This window comes from Haemorhous mexicanus, chromosome 23, assembly GCF_027477595.1.
Source record: "Haemorhous mexicanus isolate bHaeMex1 chromosome 23, bHaeMex1.pri, whole genome shotgun sequence".
Classification (NCBI taxonomy): Eukaryota; Metazoa; Chordata; class Aves; order Passeriformes; family Fringillidae; genus Haemorhous; species Haemorhous mexicanus.
The window spans coordinates 2,912,383-2,937,197 of NC_082363.1; the positions used below are offsets into that span (position 1 = coordinate 2,912,383).

Here is a 24,815-nt window from a genome sequence, read left to right on the forward strand (position 1 = left end):
CATTAAAGCTCATCTTGTCCCACCCCCTGCCATGGCAGGGACACCTCCCACTCTCCCAGGCTGCTCCCAGCCCTAGTGTCCAGCCTGGCCTTGGGCACTGCCAGGGATCCAGGGGCAGCCACAGCTGCTCTGGGCACCCTGTGCCAGGGCCTGCCCGCCCTCCCAGGGAAGAATTTCCTTCCAATGTCCCATCTGACCCTGCCCCCTGGCAGTGGGAAGCCATCCCCCTTGTCCTGGCACTCCAGGCCCTTGTCCAAAGTCCCTCCTTGCAGGAGGGGACCAGGGGCACCAGCCTGTAGTACCAAAAAGCCAAAAGGAAATTCCTGGCTCAGGATTGCCCTTGGGGGAAGCCACATCCTCAAATCCCAGTCTGACACTGGCTGGGCTCCATGTTCCTTTGCCTCAGCAATTCCTGCTGGGAAGTGACCCCAGAGCTCTTTTTGGGGTATTTTACATCAAACAGGGTATTGCAGAGTCATTGAGGCTGGTGAAGACCTTGAAGGTGAGGATCTTCAAGTGCAACCATCCAGCCACCACCACTAAGCCATGTCCCCAGGTGCCACATCCACGTGGTTCTTGAGCACTTGCAGGGCTGGTGACTCCAAGCTTTTAGGGGCTGGCACCCTTGATGGTGGTTCCTTGGAAAGCCCTGAGGTGTGCAGAGGACAGAGAAGAGTCAAGAGTAACTGGTGGTTGTTCTTTCCTTCTCCACCACCCTAAGGGGAAGGTGCTGATTGCCCAGATCACTGCTGAGAATGAAAAATTACTCCAGGAGAGGCGACGGCTCCTGCAAAAAATATCAGACCAGGAGGAGTCCCCTTGGAGCCTCCGGTCTGGGATTCCCTCCCTGCAGAGCAGGTAGGCCCCTGCTGATGTCCATCCCCCCTGTTCTCCCTTTTCCTGGTTTTGTGCCTCTTTCTCTTAAGAATTCCAGAGGAAAGTCTGGACCGTGCCCCAGCCATGGGTGCAGTGGCTGTAATCATGGCTCTAATTAGGGGGTCATTACCCCGTTTTCCCATCCAAGACCTCGCCATTGAGCTGGAGGCTGTGGAGAGCAACAGCTCTGAGGTTGGAAAGGAAGAGTCCCCTGTGAAAGTGGAGCATGGCTGGAAGGGAAATAACCTGTGCTTTGTGCCATGCTCAGAGGGAAGACCCTGGAGGAGGAGAACGCCCGGCTGCAGGACAAGCTCCAGCTCTCCAGCCATGTGGGCTCCTCCCAGCGCCTTGCCAGGAGCAGCCCTGCTCCCAGCACAGAGGTGAGACCCCAGGAGGGCTGGGACCAGCAGGAATCACTGAACCTCAGGGGCTGGGGAAGAGCTGGATCCATCCCTTGAGATGGAAAGGGCTCCCGTGTAGTAGGTGGTGACAGATGTGGTGAGGAGAGGCTCTGTGGGGAGCTGAGGGCTCCATACAGATGTGGTGAGGAGAGGCTCTGTGAGGAGCTGAGGGCTCCATACAGATGTGGTGAGGAGCTGAGGGCTCCATACAGATGTGGTGAGGAGCTGAGGGCTCCATACAGATGTGGTGAGGAGCTGAGGGCTCCATACAGATGTGGTGAGGAGAGGCTCTGTGGGGAGCTGAGGGCTCCATACAGATGTGGTGAGGAGCGGCTCTGTGGGGAGCTGAGGGCTCCATACAGATGTGGTGAGGAACTGAGGGCTCCATACAGATGTGGTGAGGAGAGGCTCTGTGAGGAGCTGAGGGCTCTATACACTCAGCCCCTGCTCACCCCTGAGCTGCTGCCCCTGGGATGCCCCTCCACAGGGACAGGAATCTCACCTGGCACATTTAGAGCTGTTCAAAGGCCTCAGCTGTAAGCTGGCTCTGGGAAAGGAGAAGATTGGGAATGTTCCTCCTGCTAGGAGGAATGTTCCCTCCTCAGGCCAAGCTGAGCAATAATTCCTGAGCTGAGTGAAAGTTGTTAATGAAGAACTTTGGCAGGAGAAATGGAGAAAATCCAGGGAATCAAAGAGTTTTCCAACCAACCAGGTGGATTTAGGAGTTTCTTGGGACTTCTAATTTGGAGAGAACCCAGGTAGGTTGGAAAGGAGCTGTTGAGGGGGAAAGGGCTGTTTGGGGCTCACCTGGCCTTGGTGGGGTTTGGTTTGGATTATTTGGAATAAATTTACACCCAAAGGACAACCAAACCCCTGATTAGCACCTCTGTGGGGCTGCACTTGGTGGAGAGGACTCTCAGTGAAGCTGGGGGAGAGCTTGGAAGATCAGGAATTGTTGGAATTCAGGGTCTGACTTGTACCCTCTCCTTTCAAAGTCTCTGTTCCTCCTTGCAGGACCTGAAGCTTGCTCCTGGCTCTGAACGCCACCCCCAGAGCAAGGTGCTGCCACCTCCTCGTGCCAGGTACCGTGGGGGGAGGGAGGGAGGGGAGCCAGGGAGGAGCCACTGCAGCATTTTGGCTGCTCCACCCTGGGCTGTCACCTCCCAGAGGCCTTTTTTGTTGGTTTGGGGTCAAATTTTAGGGAAAACTGTATTAAAAGGGCATTCAAAGTGGTATTGAAACCACTCAGCTGGTGGGATGGAGAAGTCCAATTTTAGGGAAAATAGTATTAAAATGGCATTCAAATGGTATTGAAACCAGTCAGCTGATGGGATGGAGAAGTCCAATTTTCAGAATATTTTGGGGAACACTGTGGGATTTAGGAATCTTGGTGCTCAGGGGCTTTGGAGGAGCCTTTATACAAGAGGTGACGAGACCTGGAGTCCTAGTGTGGCCAGAGCTGTGTCCCACATCACTGTGGGATGTGTTCCTTCACTCCAATCCGTGCCAAACCAGATGAGGGGGAGGCAGAGGGACCCTCCAGCTCTGGGGGTTTGGTCACAGCCCCAGGCACTGCTGGGGTGGAGGATGGCCCAAGCAGGTTCTGGGCTGGCTGAGGGTGTCCCTTCCTTGCCTTGCTCCAGGAGAGGAGCATCAGCATTGTTCTGTGCTGCTCAGGGGTGTTGGTAAGGGTCACTCAGACTCCACAGAATGACAGAAAATGGAAATTTGTTTCCAGCTTCCCACCCCGAGATCTCCCAGAGCCCCTGGGTGTCCTGAAGGGCCTGCAGAGCACCAAGCCTGAGGGAGAGGCTGAGAGCCAGGATTCTTCCTTCTGCCCGTCCCCCTCGCAGCCTTCAGAGATTGGGTACCTGAACGTGGCCTCTCCTGGGGACAGCACGGCCCCCACGGCCTCCCCTCTGCCCGAGCAGAGCCTCAGCCTTGGCTCCCAGAGCTCCTGAGCTGGGAATGTTGGTGCAGCCCAGAACTGCAGGGGTTGGGCTCCAGCAGAGCCTGCACAGAGAACTGCCAGATGGACTGAGCCCATGATTGCTGGGATATGTTCCCACTAAAGGATTCCACTGCTTCTTGGTTTTGTTTTTTTAACCTGCCCACCTGTAAATGTGTGTGTGATCCCAGATCCACTGCAGGCTGGAATTTGTAAATAAACTCTGTACAGTGGTAGAGGGGTGGGGTGGGGTGAAGGGAGCCTTCCCTCAACCCTAATCCCCTGTCCAGTCCAAATCTATAAATTTTGTAAATAAAACTTACAGAAGTTCCCTTTTAGCCTGTGCCCCCACCCTGTCATTCCCCTTTTCCCACACTCTCAGCATTCCCTTTGCTCTGTGCAGAGGTGAACAGGATCTCTGAGCCCTGGGGACAGGGTGGGAATGGGTAGGGAAGGGAGATGGGAGGAGGGAGAAGCTCTGGGGGCAGGATGTGATGGGCAGAGGGGTCAGAAATGACAGAGAGGGAGGTGGGAGGGCAAAGGGAAATGGAGTGGGGGCAGAAGAGAGGAGGGATGTGAGCATCCAGGGAAGGAAAGGAGATACATTTGGAATGAATGGTCTCTGAGGATGTTGGGTGAGAGTGGGAGGGACCAGGCCATGCAAAACAGGGAGTGGAGGGAGGCTGAGGCTGCCAAGAGGGAAGCAGCAGGCTCAGAGCTGCAGCCCAGGTGGGAACAGAGCGTGGCTGGGCATCTCCATGGGCCCTTCTGTGCTCCCTGGGCTCTGCCTGTGGGTTTAGGGAGCTCTGGACCCCTCAGTGTGCCCCCTCTGCACCCTGGCTGTCCCTTAGAGGGCAGCCCAAGCCCTGGTGTCCATTCTGGGGGTATCCCCACCCCTGGGTTTGTTCTGTGCCATGCCCAGGCCCCAGTGCTGCCTTTGGGTGCCCCCAACCCCTGGCTGTGCCTGTCTGGGCTCCCCAGAGCCCTCCAGGAGCCTCTTGGGGTGCACAGAACCTCTCCCTGGGATTTGGTGTGTCCCAGAGCCCTGGGCTGTGCACTCTGCAGTGTGTGAGCAGAGCCTGGGGCAGTTGTGCATCCTCCTCCCTCTGGCTGTGCCCTGGGCCACCCCAGAGCCCCCAGAGAGCCCAGGGGAGGCACCAGGAGCACTCCCTTGGAGGGGCTGAGGGGTTCCTCCCTTGGGAGGGGCAGAACTGGCTCAGCCACACTCAGGGGAGGCAGAGTCAGGTCTCAGAAGGGGCACAAACCATCAGAGCCCCAGGAGGGAGCACAGAGTCACTTCTGAGGGCTGGGCATGACCCCGTGTTACACGGGACAGGGTAAAACTGCTGAGCCCAGGGAAGGTGCCTGGCTGTTCCCACTGAGCCTGAGCCTGTACTAACCCACTGAACTTGGTATTTTTGGGGCTTCCACCCCTGATGGATCCAGACTGTGACCATCACTTGGACACTGAAATTGCAATAACCAAGTCTTGTCATCCATGGGTGGTGAGACCTTTCCTCTCCTCTCTCTACTCTGACCCTTTCTTTTTTTTCTTTCTTTTCCTCCTGTATTTTCTAAAGTGTTATTTTTATACTTTTATATTGCTTTCTTTCTAAAGGAAATAACCAAAATGGCTACATAGGTGACTTCCATTGCAACCAAAGTGTGACATAATAAACGTGACATATATAAAAAAATATATCTGGATGGATGTGTGTGTGCAAACACCAATCATCCGTGTCCTTCCCTCCATTCCAAGGGATGTGTTAACCCAAGAGCCTGGGTTATCCCACCTCAGAGGTGCCTTGGCACAGCTCCATCAGTTCTCCCTCACCTCACAGCAGCTCTGTGCCCACACAGCAAAATGGGCAATCTTCCACAACCCTCCAGGGCCCAAAACCACCACACACTTGAGGTGGGACCTCCCCAGTGCTGGAAGCATCAACCAGGGAAGAAAATGCAAAGCTCCAGCCGTGACAGGGGCCATGGTGCAGATACAGAACTGAGGGAAGTGCTGGGGTTTGTGTTGGTGGGGCACTGAGAGGAGCACGGGGCAGGGCCTCCTTTTTCTGCCTGATGCCCAACCACTGCCAGCAAGGAATATTCTGCACACTGGGAGCACAGAGAGCAGGAGCTTTCACCATGATCCTGCCCACAGCACTTTGCACAGTCGTGGTTGTTAGGCAAATTCACCCACAAACACCTGAGGTTTCTGTCCCAAAAGGAGACAGAGGAGTCCTTTGGCTTCATTCCAACCAAGGCAGAGGCCATGGGGCATTCCCCTGGGGTCTCTCCAAGTTTTGGAGGACACAAAATTGGGATTTTTATCCCAATTTCCCAGCCACATTTCCCTTCTCTCTTTCCCCACTGGCTGAGGTACTTGAGAGGTTCAGACTCCCCAGAACACCTGGTACCAGAGATTCCCCTCGAATGTACAACCCTTCCTTTTCATTTTTAATTCTTACGGAATTTAGGGGTTTTTCTTCCCCATGGCTGAGGTACTTGAGAGGTTCAGACTTCCTGATACACCTGATACCAAAGATTCCCCTCTAATGCACAACCCTCCCATTTTTAATTCTTATGGAATTTAGGGTTTTTTCTTCCCCATTGTTTCTTTCATCTTTCAATGTCTCATTTCATTTCTCAGCAAACCTAAAGTTTATTTGTAAAAGCAAATCTCGTTTTCCATTCATCACTCAGTGCAATCCTTCCCGTGGTTTCTTTTCTCTCCCAGTGCTGGTTTTATCTCCCAGCAGCCCCACAGCTGGTTTGGAAAGACAAATCCACTGTTCCTCTCACAGTTAATAAAATTGGTGATATTTTTGCCAGACATCTGGGAGAAATGATGAGGAGAACTCCATCTTATCAGAAGGCTAATTAATTACTTTGTTATAGTATATTTTTCTATATTACATTACATCTAAACTGAATCTGCCAATCACTCCTCCACTCCACTGCACAGCATCTCCTGACTGTCAGCCAACAGCCCCAGCACACACCTGGAGTCAGCTGGTCAAACCCTCACACCAGCACCCAATTACCAATTCCCTTCAGGTAAGCAATCTTCCACCATGCATTCCACTTGTGAACAAACACAGGAGCAGCAAATGAGATCAGAATTGTTTTCTCTTTCTCTGAGGGTCAGAGAATGTGAAATCCAGAATATCCCTGGAAGTTGTGCCTCGCTTTTCTCTGTGAAGAGAAATGTGTGGCAATAAGGTGTGAAATGTGCCCCAATTTTGTACTTACCTGGGGGATGAGAGGAACTTGGAGGGGCAGATTGATGGGGTTGTCCCCTTCATCCTGCCCAGAAGGAATGTCCCAGGGTGAATCCCTGGCCACGTCGAGAGGTTTGACACAGGAGATGGATCTGTGATTGCAATGGCAGCGTTGGAGCTCTCTGGGCTGTGCTGCAGGCTCGTTTTCCTCATGCCCAGCACAGGAATGGATCTGGTGTGGGGTAGCTGGGATCCCTGTAGTTGGTAATAGATCCAGGAAACTGGGATCAGTTACCCCACACACCACACTCAGTGGGCCCTGCTCTGGGTGAACCCCACAGAGCCCCACTGCATGGATGTCGGAATTCAGGACATCCCTCTGGCTTGACAGATAGGACAGTCGGGAATTCAGGACATCCTGGATTGCCAGAACCCCTGCCAGGGGGCTCAGAGACCTTGGCACAGGGCCCAAGACCCCTGTGGCTTTGATTATGACCCATGGAAAAAGTTACCAACCTTATATGAGGATCTTCAAGCCACTAAAGTCTAAGTAGAATAATAGTTTGTCACAGGGTGAAAAATAGATTTTTGGGGTTTTTAGAATGGGGGTTCAGGAGGCAAGATGGAGGGATCTGGGCATGTCCACCTTTCTCCTTCTTCTTGGCCTCCATCTTCTGGGTGATGTTGGCATTTTTAGATTGGTTTAGAGTAGAAGCTCACTGTCTAACATAGGTAATAGGTATTGGGAAGTTATGGTAAGTAATGTACACATAGTTTTTAGTATAGAAAGATAACACTGCCTCTGAGATGGTCAGTGTGCCTCTGTCTGATCTGCTGAACGGACCTCGGCAGGACAGAGAAAGAATTTTATAGATAAGAAACAATAAACAACCTCGAGAACAAGAATAGAAGAGTTCTGACTCCTTCTCTGACTGCTGGGCTGGGAAAAGAGACTTTGTGACACATCTTGGGGTCACTGTGAGCAGCAGAAGTCCCGAGACATGGACTTTGTGTGCATCCAGCACCAGCCCTCTGGCTGTTTGTGCAATACCTGTTGTGGTGCATCCTCCTCCCCCTGCTCTACAGGAGCTGCTGATAAGCACTGGATGAAGTGAAGTGTCCCCTGACCATCCCAGGAGCTCCTGGGTTATAGCAGGAGCAGCAGCTGCCTGTCCAAGGTGAGGAGCAAAGGATAACCAGTCATTCCTGGCAGCCTTGGAACTCTCCCTGCCTGAGGCAGAGCCTGAGTGGAACAGCACCACTGTTGCTGGAGTTTTGAAAGCTATTTCCAAATGTTTTGGTTAACTTTGGATTCTGGCCAGGATGGGAAGTTACAGATGGCTGCAGCCTGTCATCTCCTGACCCTGCAAACAGCAGTGCCTTGGAGGCCTCCTGTGCTGCACTTCTGTGCCTGTGTAGGAATGAGGCCCACAGTCTGAGATAAGGGATTTCATGGGATATGTGGTGATGGGAGGACCTGGGTGTGAGAGGGTGATGGGTACCCAGGCAGAGGCCAGATCATCCCTATCCTTGGAATCTGCCAGGTGGAAGGGGGAGTGCTGCTCGGGTGCCACATTCTGTTCTGCCCTTGCCAAGACCCAGAGCCTTTGTAATCTCTCTCGTTGTGACTCTTGAGATCCCTCATTTCCAGATAAATTGGATGCTCCCCCCTCCTCCCCAAAGCATGGACACCCCCTAGTGAAGATTTGTGCCTCCAGATGCATCAGAGAATTCCTGGGAACATTCAGCCTGTGCAGCTTTTGTGGGTCCAGTGCATTTATCACCCTCAGTCTAAGGAGAGTCTGTCACCTGCTGCTCCAATAAACTGCACTGCTGGTGAATTTCTGTTTGTGACAGTTCCCACTGGATGTGACCAGATCTGCCAGGGGGAACTGGCTCCTACCAGGAATTCAGCCCTGCTGCTCCCAGCCCCTCTGATCCCTCAGGATGGCCTTATTGCTCTCTCCTGCTCCCTGAAGGAGGTTGTGCACAGGTGGGGTCGGTCTCTTCCACCAGGCAGCACTGACAGAACCAGGACACAGTCTCCAGCTACATCAGGGAAGTGATAGGTTGGATATTGGGAAGAAATTTTTCACCCAAAGAATAATAAGTCTTGGAATGCTCTTCCCAGGGAGGTGGTAGAATCACCACCTCTGGATGTGTTTGTTAGAAAAAAGCCTGGCCATGGCACTTGGTGCTGTGGTCTGGTTGAGGTGTTGGGGCACAGGTTGGACTCGATGATCTTAGAGGTCTCTACCAGCCTCATTACTCTGTGATTCTGTGATTCTGGTTGTTTTCTGTCAAATTCCTAACTCACACAGCAGTTATCAGTGTAACAGGATCTGTGTAAATCATTCTAAATCAATTTCCATCTGATTTTCCAGCCCCCAGCAGTGGCTGTGGGAGACTCCTCGGAAAGGGCAGTGCCTGGGTGGGGGCAGCCCCTCAAAATGAGGGGTGCAGCCTCCTTCCCCTGCAGGGTGAAGCCTGGGGGCAGGGGGGTGTCTGTGTGGGGCTCTGCAGCCCCTTGATGACACATGTGAGGTCACAGTGGGACATTCTGCCTCCATGGAACCACAACAACCACTGCCCTGAGAGTCAGAGAGCAGCCCAGCTGTGGTGCCCTGCTGTCCCACCAGGCCTCCCATCCTCAGGCCATGGTGGGATGGACAAGAAGAAAGAAAGAGGCCGGGCAGGAGGAGCTGCAGCCACGACACAGCTTTTCTCTGGCTTCTTCCTCGCGCTCTCTCCAGATCTGGTGTACTTCCACAAGGATGGTAAAGCCTGGCATCCTCCTGCCCCGGGGGCTGGCAATGTGCTGGTGGCTTTGCCCAGGGCGAGGGTCCCTTTGGAGAAGGTGATCTGACGTAGGGAAAGTGAAGGGAGGATGATGAACTTCATAACTTCAGCACGGCTCTTTCTCCTCTTCTGACAGAAATCATCAAAGTTTGGGATTGTGTGTCTGAGATCTACCGCCAGGACCTGCTGCTGAAGAAGGTGGGGCTGGCTTCCTCATGGTCCTCCCTCAGACCGTGGGGGTTTCCTGATCCTTCCCCATCTGTCTGGCCCTCACCAGCCCGGGGGGCAGAAGGTGTCCCAGGCAGTCCCTGCATTTTACTCAGAGACCCATTGAGAGCGCGGGCAAGAGGTCAAGCGGTGCTTGAGTAGAAGAACATTGGATTTCCTCTTTGGAGTCCTCCCCAGGATGGCTGGAAAGGAGGGACACCCTCTTTTCCAGCCATCCTGGGCCTTCCTGCACTCCCTGGGCCTTCCCAGGCTCTGGGAGTTTCTCTTGCACCCTGCAGATCCTGGAGAGGAGGGAGTGAGGAACCATTTGGAGTGAAAGGCTCTCCTCCAAAGCTCTCCTGGGGGCTCCATCTCAGCCCTTGGAGCTGCAGGGATGGAAAGGCCACAGATCACCCTTTGCCTTCCCTCCTGTTTGCCCTCTGATTGCTTGCTTTTGCTTGCAGAGAGTTGGGCTGATGGGCCTGGGTACCATCCACATTATGAAAAAGCCCATCTGGCATGGAGAAGGGGAAGGTTTCATGGCAGACACCCCGGAGTTTGAGCTGAACAAGCCTCTTCTGATGGCGAAGAATCTCCTCCATGGGCAAAGCCCTGTGTCTGGTAAGATGAGCCCTTCAGCCCTGTGCTCCCTTGGACATGCATGGGTCCCTCCAGGGCTCTCTGGGTGCCCACAGCGTGCTGGCTGCTGCTGGAGAGCTCCTGGAGGTGTTTCTGAGGATCTCCTGGCACCCAAGGGACTGATGATCCCCACCACCTTGATGATCTTCCACCTTGGGAAGGCAGGAACCAGCATTGCTGCTGGCTCCTGCAGCCACCTGGGAGGTTCTGTGGAGCTGGAGCACGGTGGTTGAGCTGGCAGTTCAGGGCTGGGGCTCTTGGCACAAAATCAGGACATTGGCTGCTGGCTGAAGAGTCACTGTGGTGGGAGGGGGCTGGTGGGCTCTCAAGGGGCCACAGAAGGGCTGAGTGAGTGACTTTGTGCTGGCTGGCTTCTCCACAGGGCTCTCCAAGGCTGACGAGCTGGTCTGTGCCGAGGTGGCCTTGCGCCTGCACAAGCCCAAAGCCACCATTGTCATGTGCATCCAGGCCACTCTGAAGATCTGTGAGTGGGCACTGGCAAGTGGGCAGAACCTTGACTTTGTGTTCAAGGACCTCGGCGTGCTGGCGTGCCGTGGCAAACACGTGGCCATGAGGTTCTTTGAGGGCTTGGTCCGAGAGGTGGCTCGCTCACAGTGCCTGGCAGAAGGTCTGCTCCAGGTGAGTCTGGCACGTGCTTCATGTGCCCTCAAACTCCTGGGGGCACGGCCTTGGGCAGCTTTCCATGCCCCTGGGAGCTCAGCCTGCTGTCCTGCTCCCAGGGAATCAGCCCTGGGTTTGGCCCCTGTGGAGATGCTGCTGGCGTGGCCTTGTTGTCCCAAAATGCTGAGGTGGTGGAGATGCTCATGGATTTGGGACAGTGTAGGGGCACAGGGTGGTGGAGTGAGAGCTGGGGCTGGGGGCTGGGAGTGGAAGAGGGGTTTTGTGCCTTGTGAACAGCAGGTAAACCCCCTGTGGATCCTGCCCTGTCTCTGTCCCTGTTGCAGTCACCAAATCTGAAGCTGTTAACCATAGCCCACCTGGAAAAGGACATTTCCCAGATTCCTCCTGGAGGTGTCTTTGTGCTGCCACAGTGAGTGCAATGGTTTCTGTACAGCAACACCTTTTGGTCCTGGCTTCTCCCATGTGGGAGGAATCCTTGGATGTATTTAATTTTGGAGGTGGAATTGAAATTGTCCATGGCCATTCTGGCTTCTTTGGGGAGTGTCTTCAGGCAGATTCTCTGGGAAGAGGGCCTGCTTTACCTTCCCACCTCAGTGGGAAAGACCTGGAGGCACAGCTGGGGGCCATGGAGCAGACAGCTCCACCAGCTCCTTCCTTTTCCTGTGAGGAAGACTGAGAGCCAGCAGGCCCCAGGTGTGGGAGGTTCTCAGTCACTGAGGGTTTGTTTCTCTGGAAAGCCTCTCTGACAAGAGGGATCCCAGACCTGGCTGACAGGAGCCCTGTGGAGGGAGATTCTCCTGCCCATGCTCCAGTGTTTTGTTTCCTTTGGAAAACTGGTGACCTGGGAGCAGCTTCTTCCCAGAGGCTGCCATGGACTCTGCTGCCTTACTCAAGCTGGTGCCACCCCCTTCTTTGCAGCTTTGTGCAGGCAGATGGGACGGCCCAGCCACACCCTGTGAGTGCTTTCCTCCTGGACACTGCCCCAGCAAGCAGAGCCAGGACCAAGCGCCAAACAACGCCAGGTACCTTCCCTCCTAGGAGCTGACATCCTCCATGCCAAAGGGAATCCTGCCTCCTGCCAGAAAATTGTCCAGCAGGTCCCTCTTTCTCTGACTGGGGACCCAAGGAAGCAGTGGGACAGGGGCATGGAGCAGGACAGCCCTCAGGGAAGGGGACTGGGCTGGGACAGGGGGGCTGGGAGATCCCTCATGCCCAAAGCTTTCTGGAGAGGCTGTTGAGAGGAGCTTCCTCTTTTTCTTCTTCAGGGAACCTTCCCAGCCACCTCCTTCGTCCTCACCTTCCTCCAAGTCGGATATATGATTTGAAAGAGATGGGAAGAGAAAAGAAGAAGGCTGATGGAGGAATGCAGAGAGGGAGGTGAGAGCCTGGCAGAGCTGGCTTTGGGTAATTCCATGCTCCTGTTGGTGATTCCCCGACTTCTGGGACCCAGGCTGGGCCCTCCCAGGGGGCTCCCCTGCTGGGAGAGACCCTCCTGGAGTGGTCTTGTGTCAGGAAAGAGAGACCCACTGGATTCTTTGGGTCTTCAGGTTCTTGTTTATTGTTATCTTATCTAGAGTTTTGCACGCTGTCCACACCAAGCTCAGCACACTGGAAAAGCACCACAAAAATGGCCAACAGTCTCTTGGTCCAAGGGCTTGTGAGACTAAACTGTCCAGTTAAGAGCTGACACCTGGATTATTTTCCCTTTTAACCCAAGAACTGATCCCACAGAGCTGCAGTGCAGACTTTTCTGCCCAATTACAAAATGCCACCCAAACCCATGGAGAAGGAGGAAGAAGAGGCATGAAGAAGAAACCCAGGACAGCACCCTGTGCCCTCCACCTTGCTGCCATCCACAACATCCTAAAAATCCCAAACCCTCAATTTCTCACCCAGTGACACACCTGCACTGCTCTCTATAATCTATTTCACACTTTTGTGGGTTCCAGTCTCTCTTGAAGTCTGGGAAACTTTCTCCATGGATGAGGGTCAGAGTCAGTGCTGCCCTGGGGGTCAGGGCACCCCAGAGCAGACACAGAAATATTCCTGTGCTCTGGGTTTGCACACTCCTGGACAGGTGTGAGGAGCTGACAGCTTTGGCCATGCTGCCTGTACTTATGGAGAGCAGACATGGGCACATGCCCAAGGCCTTGGCCCTTCCCAGGGCATGGGAAATGGGCAGCAGTGTTTTGGAGAGGCCTGGAAAAAACACCAGGAAGAGGCTGTCTCTGTTCTCAGAACACTTGTGTGGGTGTTTGCAGTTTGCTGCTTCCAGCTGAGAACTCTGTGAGGAAGGGCAGAGCCACCAAGGAGATGGAAGAACCCAAAGCTGGGCTGGCTGCTCCCACCATGCAGGGAAAAGGTGGCCAGGTATGTTACATGGATGGAGGATCATGTCCTGCCTCACTGCAGGGAGGCTGTTGAGAGGATCCCTTTGGATCTGTCCATTCTGGGATGTCTTTTGGGCCCTCCATTCAGTCCTGGGAATTACTTCATCCTTCTGTACTGTGCTGCCAGGAATCTTTCTCTGAACAGAGCCTCTGTGGTGTCCAGACTTCTTCAGGAAGCAGAGAGTCACTGCCAAGAGCTCTGGGGGAGAGAGGAGGGAGCCAAACTGTCCCTTGGGTCATGGGCTGCAGGATGGGACTGTCATTGTGGCCAAAATGTCTGAGCTGCCTTCCCTTTGCTTGATGAAACAGCTCGCAGCCCTGGCAGAGCGGAGGAGCCTGAGGAAGGCTGCTGCATTCTCTCCTGGAGGGTTTGAAAGGCTAAGGAAGGAGAGAGTGGCTGCTGTGGCAGGGGTGGCTGCTGCTTTGTCCCCAGAAGGGGCACGGGAGGAGAAGGCACCGTCCCCTCGCAGAAGGACACCACAGCCAAGGTAGGAGTGTGGCAGTCAGGGCTGGGGGCGTTCAGCAGGCAGGAGGGACCCCTGTAGGATCAAGGAAGGGGAGCCCTGAGCCCTGGGCTGGATCTGGTCCCTTGGACACCCCCTGGCATGGGCATGCCCTGGGCTAGCCCAGCTCCTGGTGTCCCACGTGCCCACTCTGGGGGTGGTGGGGCCAAGGGACACAGGAGCAGCAGGGGCTGGGCCAGGCAGGGCTCCAGCCAGGGACTGAGAGGGCAATCTTCCCTGCCTTGCAGGACCCCACGGGCAAAGCAGGTCCTGCTCAATCTGCAGCCCTACAAAGTGTCCAGGGAGCAGTGCATGAAGGCCGTGCAGATCAACCAGCTACGGAAATGGTCCAAGGACGACTCGCTCGGTGAGCAGGGGGGCTCCCCTCTGCAGGCAGTGGGGGCAGCTCCTGTGCAGCACAGCCCTCCCTGCCTGGAGCAGCCCCTGGGCAGCACTGTCTGTGCTACCAGCTGGGTGTGGGGGTCCTGGAGCTGTCCCTGAACCAGGCCAGCCCCAGGGACAGCCCCAGGGACAGCCCCAGGGACAGCCCCAGGGGACAGCCCCAGGGACAGCCCCAGGGACAGCCCCAGGGGACAGCCCCAGGCAGCTCGAGGCACGTGGGGACACGGGGAGGTTCCTCTGCTCTCTGGCCTGGCCTCTCCCAGGTCTTGGGCTGGTGGGGCTGGGTTTGCAGGGCAGGGGTGTCTGGGAACCTCCAGGAGCAGACCTGGTCTCTGTCCTCCTCCCTGCACCTCCTGAATCCTAAGCAGCTTCTGGATCTAACCTGAGCTTGGTGAAGAAGCTGAACGTCCACGAAGGGACAAGACCAGAACTGTGACATGGGGGCAGCCACGTGGCACCATGGAAAAAGGAATAAAGACCTAGGAAGCCATCACCTTGGTGTGTAAATTGCTGCTCCACACCAGAGACAGCCCCTGGCTGGGACAGCAGTGTTGGGTGATCCAGCTGGGAGTGGTGGACAACTCCAGTCACAGAATCCCAGGACAGGTGAGGTTGGAAGGGACCCCAGTGGCTCATCTGGTCCTACCGTGCTGCTCTGGCAGGGCCATCCCAGAGCACATGGCACAGGACTGTGCCTGGATGGGTCTGGAATATCCCCAGTGAGGGGCACTCCACCCCCTGCTCCGGGCTCCATCACTGCACAGCAAAGAAATTCTGCCACTGCTGGAAACTCTTCCTCTGCTGGAACTTCCTGGGCATCAGTTCCTGCCCGTTCCCTTTGTGCCATCCCTGGGCCTCCTGGAGCCCTCTGCCCCTCCCTGCAGACAGGAACAAGCAGGGATGAGGGCCCCTCTCAGCTGAGTCTGCTCTGGAGGCTGGACAGCCCCAGGCCCCTCAGCCTTTCCTCGGCAGGGAGATGCTCCAGGCCCTCCATCATCTCCACAGCCCTCACTGGCCCAGGAGCTCCACTCCCTCCTGTCCTGAGGAGTCCAGAACTGGACACAGCACTCCAGATGTGCCTCCCAGGCTGACCAGAGTGGCAGGAGCACTCCTGACCTGCTGGCAATGCTCTTCCTGATGCCCCCTGGATCCCATTAGTCTCCTTGGCTCCTCAGGACACTCTGCTGGCTCAGGGACACCTCACTGCCTCCTGGACCCTCAGGTGCTTCTCTGCAGAGCTCCTCCAGCAGCTCACCCTCACCCTCACCCTGTGCTGGTGCCTGCAGAACCTGCATTTCCCTTGCTGAACTCCAGAAGGTTCTTCCCTGCCCATCTCCCCAGCCTGCTCAGGTCCCCCTGGGGCTGTTGAGGCTGGGCCTAAAGAGGGACAAAGAGGGCCAGGTCAGCAGTCCCAGGTGTTCACTCTGTGAAAAGTGATTTTGGCAGGAGGGGATCATGAGGACCAACTCATGGCCACTGAGTCCAGACCCACTGACTCCAGAGGTGGACAAGACTGGTGGAATAATTAGTGTGAGATGGGAGACAGTCGTTTAACCAGTAGAAGATAGAATATTAATTAGAGATTAATGTAACATGCAGCCAATGAATTTCGGGGCCTTTGTTTGCTAAAATGTATAAATAACATAAAGCTCCACTGGTATTGGAACGGGAACCTCACTCTCTTTTACTCTCTCTCTTACCCTCCTGGCTCTTCCTCACTCTCTCATCCTCTTTAACACGCTCTTGCCTTCTCTCTCTTTCCCACTCCCTTCTCTCAGCCCTGCCCTGAGCTGTGTTTGGCAGCTCCCAGCAGGGCCCTGCCCCAGGCCCTTTGCAATAAACCCCCAGTTCCAAGCCCTGGCTCCAGAGATCTCTGGTGTCCGTCTGTCCTGACCGTCCTGCCCCGTCGCTCCCACCCCAGCTCACCTGTAGGACCTCATGAGATCCCCAAGGACCCATTCCCAGCATGGCCAGCTCCTCCAGGCTGGCCCCATCCTTTGGATGTGTCACCTGCCAGCAGGACAGGGTGTGCTCCTCCTCCCCTGCTCAGGCACCAAAGAGCCCTGTCCAGGGCAGGGCCCCGGGGTACCCCCACCTCACTGGGCACAGAACCACTGACTGCAGCTCCCTCTGCCCCTGCTGGCCCAGGGACACCTCTCCAAAAGTGCCTCTTTGGGCTCTCTCCAAGGCTGGATTTGATAACCTGGTTTATTTTCAATCTTAACAAAATCCTCTGCTTCCCTCCATGCCTCCTTAATCTGTTGTTTAGTTTCCACCAAGCTGTACTCAGGGCTTGACAGGTTGAGGATAAACCAGCTTTTGGAGAAGAAAATGGTTGTAAAAATTCCCAAGCATGTGGGAAATGAAATGTTCTCAGAGGAGATTTTTGCTGTTCCACCCTTGACCCACGTTAAAGTGATTAAGGGCAGAGGCCTGAGCTGCTGTGGGCTTGCAAATGCTGTTGGCTGCTGGCCAGGGCAGCAGAAAGCAGAGAAATCATTAAAGGAAAGGAAACAAGCTTGTTTTGTTGGAATAAGGATCATTGTTTTGTTGGAATAAAGATCATTCCAGTACAAACTTTGTGTATGCAGGCAGGTGGAGAGGAGAGATGCAAAGTCTTCCAGCTGACACTCTGCATTGTCAGCTCAGCTTCAACTCTACAGCAATTTGGGCTATACTGAATCAGAAAAGTCCCACTCCCTCCCTCCAAGCCCCCTGGCTGGGGACCTGGCTGCTTTGGATTCTGGAGTTTTACACAAAGCAGATGATTTCCACTGCAATGTGAACAATAATTTGGGTTACAGCCAGAACTGGAGCCCTTGGGGCATAAACCACTGCTGAGGCTGAGGAAGGTGCTCAGTGGGTGACTGTTGCCCTCTCCTGTTCTGCTGGGATCAGGAACACTGTTCTCCTGGTGTCTCTGTTAATCCAAACCCACACAGTTCCAGAAATCATTTACAGATTTGAGGACCTGAGCTTGATGTCAGAACGGAGCTGAGGCACGCTGGCCCCCCTCCATCCGTGTGACATCTGTGTGGGTTCCACACCAGCATGGGAGTCACAGAGAAATGGATTCATTCCGGGCAGCCTTTGCCCTTAATGACATCCCCTGCACCTTTTAACACCTTGATGCCTTTTAATTAGGGGCTGCAAAGAGCAGAGAGCACATTTTATAGCTGGGCATCTGCAGGCACAGCCTGGGCTTCTCTGCCTTGGCCCTCAGCTCTCTCCAAAGCCCTGACAGGAGTGGGATCACAAAGGACAGGACCAGGGAAAATGGCCTTATTGTGTTTGGGTTCCCCCAGACGAAGGCAGGAATGATGAATTGGACTTCGTGTTTTTAGAAGGCTGATTTATTATTTTATGATACTATATTATATAAAAGAGTACTGAACTATACTAAAGAATACTTACAGAAGGCTAAAAAGACAATAATGAAAACTCATGATTCTCTCCAGAGCCCTGACACAGCTTGGCACTGATTGACCAAAGAGTGAAAACAACTCCCAGCAGAATGCAATGGAACAATCCCCTGGGGGTGAACAATCTCCAAACACATTCCAAGGGAGCACAACACAGGAGAAGCAAATCAGACAATTATTGATTTCCTTTTTCTCTGAGGCTTCTCAGGAGAAAAATCCTAAGCAAAGGGATTTTTCCAGAAAATATGAATGCCACATATTGTGCCAGGGGAGCTTTGGGTTGGATGTTGGGGAAATCTCTCTGTGAAAGGGGTGGGCAGGCACTGCAAGGAGCTGCCCAGGCCAGTGGTGAAGTCAATGTTCAAAAAAGGCATTTTTTGAACATTGGAAATGTTCAAAAAAGCACTGGAAATGTTCAAAAAAGGCATTTTTTGACATGGCATTTGGGGACAAGGTTAATGGTGAACAACCAACCACCAGATCCTGGGTTGATGGTTGGACTCAACAGTCTTAGAGAGCTTCACAGAACCAGAAAGTTGTTTAGGTTGGAAAATCCCTTAAAGATTTATTGAATCCAACTGTTCCTCCAGCACAGAAAGATCCACCTTGTCCCTGGTGTCACATCCACATCAACAATCTTTTAGAGGGCTTCTCCAACTTTAACCATTCCCTGATTTTGTGATTACACTCCTCATTCCTGGGACCCCCAGAACAGACAACTGACTGGAACAGTGTTTTTCCTATTTTCTTCCAAACTTCTTTTTTCACTCCCAGTTCTGCAGAAAGTGGCCAGAATTCTGGGGACTTTCAGGTGCTGCCTGAGCTCAGTCCCCACCGTGGATGTATTTGCTGTGGTTTGCAATGTTTTGCCTGCCTGTGTCACAGCCAGTGCCTCAAAGGGGGAGCGACTCGTAAACGCCAGGATGTGCCTGGGTGTGCCTGACCAGCTGCACCCCCGAGCAGATAACTGAGAGTCCCCTCGGGGTTTATGACATGCCAATAGAAAGTCTGGATTAATGGATTACCAGCATCATGCTGGAGGAAGTCTTTATAAAGCTCTGACTGCTGGGCACTCTGAGAGCTCAGGGGAAGTCAGAGAGACACAAAAAAGGCCAAAGAAAGGCCAAAGACAGAGGAAATAAAATCTGTCCAGTTCAGGGGAGGCTTGGTTTGCAGGCACCATGAAAAGCTTTCTTTCCTGGACAGTCCTGGCAGTCCTTGTCCTGGTGCACCTCTCCCAGGCAGTCTATGTTCAGGTGAGTTTTTTCTCTTTCATTTGTCGCCATTACAAATTCAACAAAGTGATGATATTTTTAAAACTTCTGGTTGCAACAGGAATCTTGAACTGAATTAATAGATCTGAACTTTTGCTTTGCTCTGCCTTGATTTCCACCTGTATCTCCCCATAACCCAAAACCCAAAACCCAGCTCTGGGTTTTCCTTCTGTAAAGCACTTCAGGTATCACTAAATGCTGCTGCTGTTTATTTACCTTCTCCAGCCACATCTCTGCTCTGAAATCCCTTGGGGACTGAGGTGTTTCATGCCCAGAATTTTCTCCTAGACCTAAAGCCACGTGCAGTGAAGGTGCTGACTTTGGAGAGTGATGCAAACAAGGTGTGAACAAAGGAGAAATTGTCTTGTGTTACCTGGTTCTAGGCAGGAAGTTCTTTGTGGAAATGATCTGTGAGTTTATGGGATGGAGCCTGTAATGAAAGGGCAAAGAGCTTAGCTGGACCCAATTAAATATTAATAGGCAGAGAAGTGATTAAAGGAGCCTCTGTGAAATTTTCCAAGTACACAGCACCCATGGCTGATTCTCCAGGTCCTGGTTTGAAAAGGAAGTGACTTTTTTTGGGAGTTTTTGGAGTGTCAAACCATGACACTCCATACAATGTGGAAGGGGTGGGAAGGTACTTCAGGGCCCTGGTCTGTTATTGGGAAAGCTTTGGAACTCTGTGCACTCCTCCTGAGAGACTGTGGGAGATTTCAGTCTGATTGCAATGTAAACACCTTCCTCTGGGGACCAGGACAACTTGTTAAGCAATTACTGACTCTCTTTATGTGTGTGCAGCAGGTGTCCAGGGATCTTTGTGTCCTCTTTTTGTCCTTTGGATGGCAGAGATAGCCAGGGGTAGCAGGTTTAAGCTATTCCTTTCTCTCAAACCATTCTTCAACATTTACAGTCTCCAGAGGAGCAAACAGCTTCCTACCCAGTGGAAAACATCCCCCTTTTCCACTTGTAGCCATAAAAAAAAAATCAATAAATGACAATGGCTGCTTCTAGGCTATGTAAAGGAGTGGGAAGTGCATCTCTGGAGTCTGAGCTGGAATTCTCCTCTCATTAATCATTAAATCTATGTTTTACCCACTGTACTTGCAGTGAACTCTGCGTGCACTGCACTCCTTTCACTGAAGTCTTTGAGGTCTGACTGATTCTTTGATTCTTCACAAAGTTGGCTTGCACTCTTCTTCTCTGAAATTGGTCCTGAGACTTCCCTTTCTTGTCCCAGAGTTTGTCAAATTTACCTCTCTCTAATACATCTTTCTTACTCGAGGTGGTTTTGTCTCTATTTTGCTGTTCCTTTGTTCTTTTTTGTCCCCAGGACCTGCAGATGTCAGAGTTCCTGGTTTCTCTGAAATTGTGCCTGTGGAAATCCACATTTTTTTTTAGTTCTATGGGTTTTGCTTCTCCGCTGCGTGACCACAGCTGCCTCTACAGAAGTGAATTTTTCATGGGCAGCCAGGGCTGATCACAGAATCAGAAAGTTGTTTAGGTTGGAAAATCCCTTTAAGATTTATTGAATCCAACTGTTCCTCCAGCACAGAGAGATCCACCTTGTCCCTGGTGTCACCTCCACATCTTTTTGGAACACTTCCAGGGATGGTGACTCCACCACTCCCTTGGGCTGCTGATGCCAGTGCCTGATTAACTTTTATAGACCATCAAGGTCAGAAAAGATCTCTAAGATCCTTGAGGTCAACTGATAAATGAACCTGAGCAAGATCATAAACTGATTGCAAGAGGAGAGATTTTGACGTAGTAAATACGCATCCAAAGTCTCATTGGGGTTTTTAAACCTTGAACACCAAAACAATGAGACACTGTAAAAACCCTCCAAAACCCCAGCCAGAACCAAATCCCCTCCCCATGCTCTCACACCACTCCCCACTGGACTCATGGGGATGTGAAACTAATGCTAATATTTGGTCTTGTGCTGTATCAGAGTCACTGCACTTTATTTCTTTGGATGAGGAGCTGTTCCCTGACTCCAGAATCCCAGGATGGTTTGGGTTGGAGGGGACATTCAAGTTCATCTCATTCCAAACCCTGCCCTGGGGTTGGGACCTCCCACATCACCTTACTGACTGCACGTTGGCCACGAAACCACGTTAAAACAGCAGATATAAATCAGTTTGAAAATGCTCATTTGCTTTCTAGGCCAAACTCTGAGATTATCTGCAGATGGGTACAGACTTTGTGCACTTGGTTAAACAGCTGCAACTTAAATCTATGACCTCAAAAAGGAGAAATCTCTCAAAACTGAGGGCATGACCCTGAACTGATGAACAGGGAGAAGCAACTAAAACACAGAGTAATATTTCTCAGAGTCTTGCCCCAGCTTCCTTAAGTTTCTGGTGTGAGTCAGAAGTGTTCTATTTATGTTTCCAAACACTTGTTTTTCACAGATGGTGTGAGCAAGTTTTAAATGGGCACAGGGTGGGATTGCTGGGCACCTGTGCAGGGCCAGGAGCTGGAGTCAGTGATCCCGGTGGGTCCCTTCCAACACAAGAGGTTCTGTGATTCTAAATTAATGGAAACTTTCCACAATGCCTTGGGGTGAAGGGTTTAAGCCCTCAGCAATGTGTGGGGTGAAAGAAGAGCTGCTTTTGTGTGCTCACACCCTGGCAGGTCACAGCCAACACCTGCCATTCCCACTGCTGTGTTAGGAGGAGCAGTGAACCAAATAAATCCCCATTTATCCCCATTCCAGCCATGGTTTGTAGATCTCTACCACATATCCCTGGAGGTGCTGGATGGAGCTGGCAGCAGCCAGGTCTAGTGGGAGGTGTCCCTGCCTGGGGCAGGGGGGGAATGAGAAGAGCTTTAAGGTCCCTTCCAACCCAGCCCATTCCAGGATTCTGTGACATTTCCCAGTTCTCTCTTTTTAGGCTGAAGATTCCCAGCCTGGATCTTCCTATCCCAGATTTTATGGGTCTGTCTCACGGGGATGAGCCAGGACTGAATTCTCCCTCTGCCCACTGCCTTCATTCAGCACAGGTTTTGTCTTGGCTTTCTTTCAACACCATCTTTTCTCTCTGCTATACTTTTTGGGAGAGCTCTTGGTTGAAATGGAATGGATTTGCAAAAGGCCTGGCTTCCTGACACTTCTTTTTCCTGGTTCTTCACAGGATGGAGACTTGAAATTCCCCCTGGAGTCTGTGAAGAAGCTGAAGGAGCTCATGGATGGCAGCAGACACATCAACCCTCGCATGATGGTGCCCATGGCCAGCTATTCCCCATGCCAGGAAAAACTCCTCCCCGAGGAGTTCAGGCCAGTGTGCAAGAGGGAAGATGCACCCATGATTTTCAGGAGGCTGAGTATGTCATTCATATTTCGTAGTTCTCATTTTTACCACGATTTTCAGCCTTAAACATTCCAACAGCAGGAGGCAAAGCCACGGAATTGCTTCTGTGTCACTCCCAGGGCAGCTGGGAGGGCTTGTGCTGCCCTTGTGCTGCCCTTTCTCCTGCAAAGGTTGGGCTCCATGAACCACCAAGGAAAATTCCTGCAGAGCTGAGCTGAACTGTTCCCCAGGCACATCCCACTGCTGTGACCAGGGAAAAGTTCATCCCAAGCAGAATAATGCAATCACTGAATAGTTTGTTTGGGGGGACCTTAAATCCCATCCCATTCCACCCCTGCCACGGCAGGGACACCTTCCACCATCCCTGCTCCAAGCCCTGTCCAGCCTGGCCTTGGGCACTGCCAGGGATCCAGGGGCAGCCCCAGCTGCTCTGGGCACCCTGTGCAGGGCCTGCCCACCCTCTCAGGGAGGATTTTCCTCCCAATATCCATCTAAATCTACCCTTCTCTAGCTTAAGCCATTCCTCCTTGCCCAAGGTCCCTCTGCCATGGGCTGCTGCTGCAGTCTTTGCTTTTTTAACTTATTCTATTGCAGTTATCTGTGTCCAGTACAAGGGACACTTTGGGATAAAATGCTGCCATGTCCTCTTGTCCCCTTGCTTCCACATGTTCCCCTGGCTTCCCAAGGAATTCAGGTTTGATTTCTTCCCTTCAGTCAGATTTTAGCATGAGCTAATTTTACTTAGAGCAGTTCTACCTGCAAGGACCTTTCAAATGATAAAGCAGGAAGGCAAAGGAGTCCCCAAATGCTCTGGCAGGTGGCTCTGCCCTCCTGGCACCCCACTGAACCCCCTTTCTCCTGGGCAGGCCTGGCTGCTGAGGACGACCTGTGTGAGATCTGTGCCAATGCTGCCTGTGCTGGCTGCTTCTGAGCAGGTGGGAAAACCCACAAAAGACACGTCCAGCTGGGAAGTTTGTGCATTCCTGTGGCAAGATCACGTGCTTTCACCAATCAAATTCCTGGGCTTCACCTCCCACTGCAGCTGCCAGCTCATGGGGACGTTCCTGCAGTCCTGCAGCACCTGGATTCAGCAGCATCTGAATTGCAGATCTGCCAGCAAGGGGGCTGGGACTCCTCTGAGGGGTCCCAGTGCTGCAGGAGTTGGGTGACACTGGAATGGAAATGCCCTGGGTGTCATTTCCCACTATTTTGCCTGGGTTTGAACACGCTGGGTGAAACTCAGCATCCCCTGCAGCCTTTTGAATGGCTAATATTTAATGTCCAATAAGTAGTGTCTAATCATTCATATCATTAATGTCACAATGCCTGTGATTTGGCCTCCCCTACACCAACATGACTGGGTTATCCCCTTTCTCAGCCCTCCTTCCCAGGGGGTTGGATCCCTTTCCCTCCCACCTGTCTGCAGGTGACACCTCTGAGTCTGTAGCAGAACTGCAACAAGAAACTCGAGCTGAGCTCTGGTGCTGGGCAGGAGTGCCAGGTGTTTTCTGGCAGCCAGAAATCAGCTGTTCCTTGTACTGATTGTTGTTGATTTGGGGAATGGGTGTAGAGGAGCACAGGAACACTTCTTCACTGGCTGGATATCAAGGTTCTTTAAACTCTCTTTGAGAGAAAGGAATTCCAAAGTGCAGTGCTAGAATCACACTGAAATGAAAGCATTGTTGTTTATTTATTGGTGGCAAGATTGTGAGGAAATCATCTGTCCATGTTTATATGCTGTACAGGCAATAAAAAACGAGTAATAATTTGGATTTTTTTTTTGTTTATTTGTTTGGTTTGTTTGTTATTGCTGGGTTTTGGGGTGGATTTTGTTTTACAAGACTCTTCTTGCCTCCTTGCTTTTTCCCCATATAAGGCATTTCATGTCTGTGGCTTCCCTGAATAAAATGTATCTTTTAACAATTTTATTTTAACAATAAAATATATCTTTTAACAATGTCCTGAAAATGAACTTAAAACTGTCACTGTCATATTTTCTGAAAAATCCCTTGGCCAGGATTTCTTCTCCTGGGAAGCTGAGAAGCCTCAGGGAAGAATGAAAACAGTAATTATCTGATTGCTTCTCCTGTGTTTTGCTGCTTTGGAATGTGGTTGGAGATTGTTTATTCAATGTGTGAATTGTTTTTACTTAATGACCAATCACAGTCCAGCTGTGTTGGGACTCTGGAAGCAGTCATGAGTTTTTAATTAGTACCTTGTTACACCTTCTGTAAGTCTCCTTTCTCTATTCTTTAGTATAGCATTCTTTTATATAATATAAGATCATAAAATAATAAATTTGCCTTCTAAGAACATGGAGTCAGAGTCTCAATTCCTCCTTCGTCCTGGGGACCCCAAAAATACCACAGAAAACCAATTTGTAGTCACAGAATCACAGAATTGTTGGGGTTGCAAAAGCCCTCCAGGATCATTGAGTCCAACCTGTGCCTGATCCCTCTCTGGTCACCCAGCCCAGAGCACTGAGTGTCATTCCCAGCCCTTCCTTGGACACCTCCAGGGATGGGGACTCCACCACTGCCCTGGGCAGCCCCTTCCTCTTCCTGACCACACTCTCCATGAAGAAATTTCTTTTGATGTCCAGCCGTGCAAACCCAGGACACAGGAATATTTCTGTGTCTGCTCTGGGGTGCCCTGACCCCCAGGGCAGCACTGACTCTGACCCTCATCCATGGAGAAAGTTTCCCAGACTTCAAGAGAGACTGGAACCCACAAAAGTGTGAAATAGATTACAGAGAGCAGTGCAGGTGTGTCACTGGGTG

General features: G+C 52.2%; 2 protein-coding genes across 2 annotated transcripts in view; both read left to right on the top strand.

Moving 5' to 3' along the window:
* The window catches only part of CCDC30 (coiled-coil domain containing 30), a 46,741-nt gene extending 43,178 nt beyond the window's left edge, over positions 1 to 3,563 (top strand). Inside the window, exons 20-23 of the mRNA XM_059866407.1 lie at positions 722 to 858; positions 1,145 to 1,256; positions 2,292 to 2,359; positions 3,016 to 3,563. Coding sequence (XP_059722390.1) covers positions 722 to 858; positions 1,145 to 1,256; positions 2,292 to 2,359; positions 3,016 to 3,238 — 540 coding nt within the window. The 3' untranslated portion in view covers positions 3,239 to 3,563. The remainder of the gene's footprint in view (positions 1 to 721; positions 859 to 1,144; positions 1,257 to 2,291; positions 2,360 to 3,015) is intronic.
* Positions 3,564 to 18,372: 14,809 nt separating this feature from the next.
* LOC132337867 (guanylin-like) lies at positions 18,373 to 24,338 on the top strand. The gene is made up of 3 exons (XM_059866844.1): positions 18,373 to 18,703; positions 21,859 to 22,048; positions 22,902 to 24,338. The coding sequence occupies exons 1-3, from the start codon at positions 18,629 to 18,631 to the stop codon at positions 22,964 to 22,966; spliced, it is 330 nt and encodes a 109-aa protein (XP_059722827.1). The 5' UTR covers positions 18,373 to 18,628; the 3' UTR covers positions 22,967 to 24,338.
* Positions 24,339 to 24,815: the final 477 nt, after the last annotated feature.

Excerpts from the sequence above, each read along its gene's own strand:
- LOC132337867 (XM_059866844.1), top strand. The coding sequence starts at position 18,629 with ATGAAAAGCTTTCTTTCCTGGACAGTCCTGGCAGTCCTTGTCCTGGTG. Across the intron at positions 18,704-21,858 it reads CCCAGGCAGTCTATGTTCAG|GATGGAGACTTGAAATTCCC; the intron begins GTGAGTTTTTTC and ends GGTTCTTCACAG. Across the intron at positions 22,049-22,901 it reads CATGATTTTCAGGAGGCTGA|GCCTGGCTGCTGAGGACGAC; the intron begins GTATGTCATTCA and ends TCTCCTGGGCAG.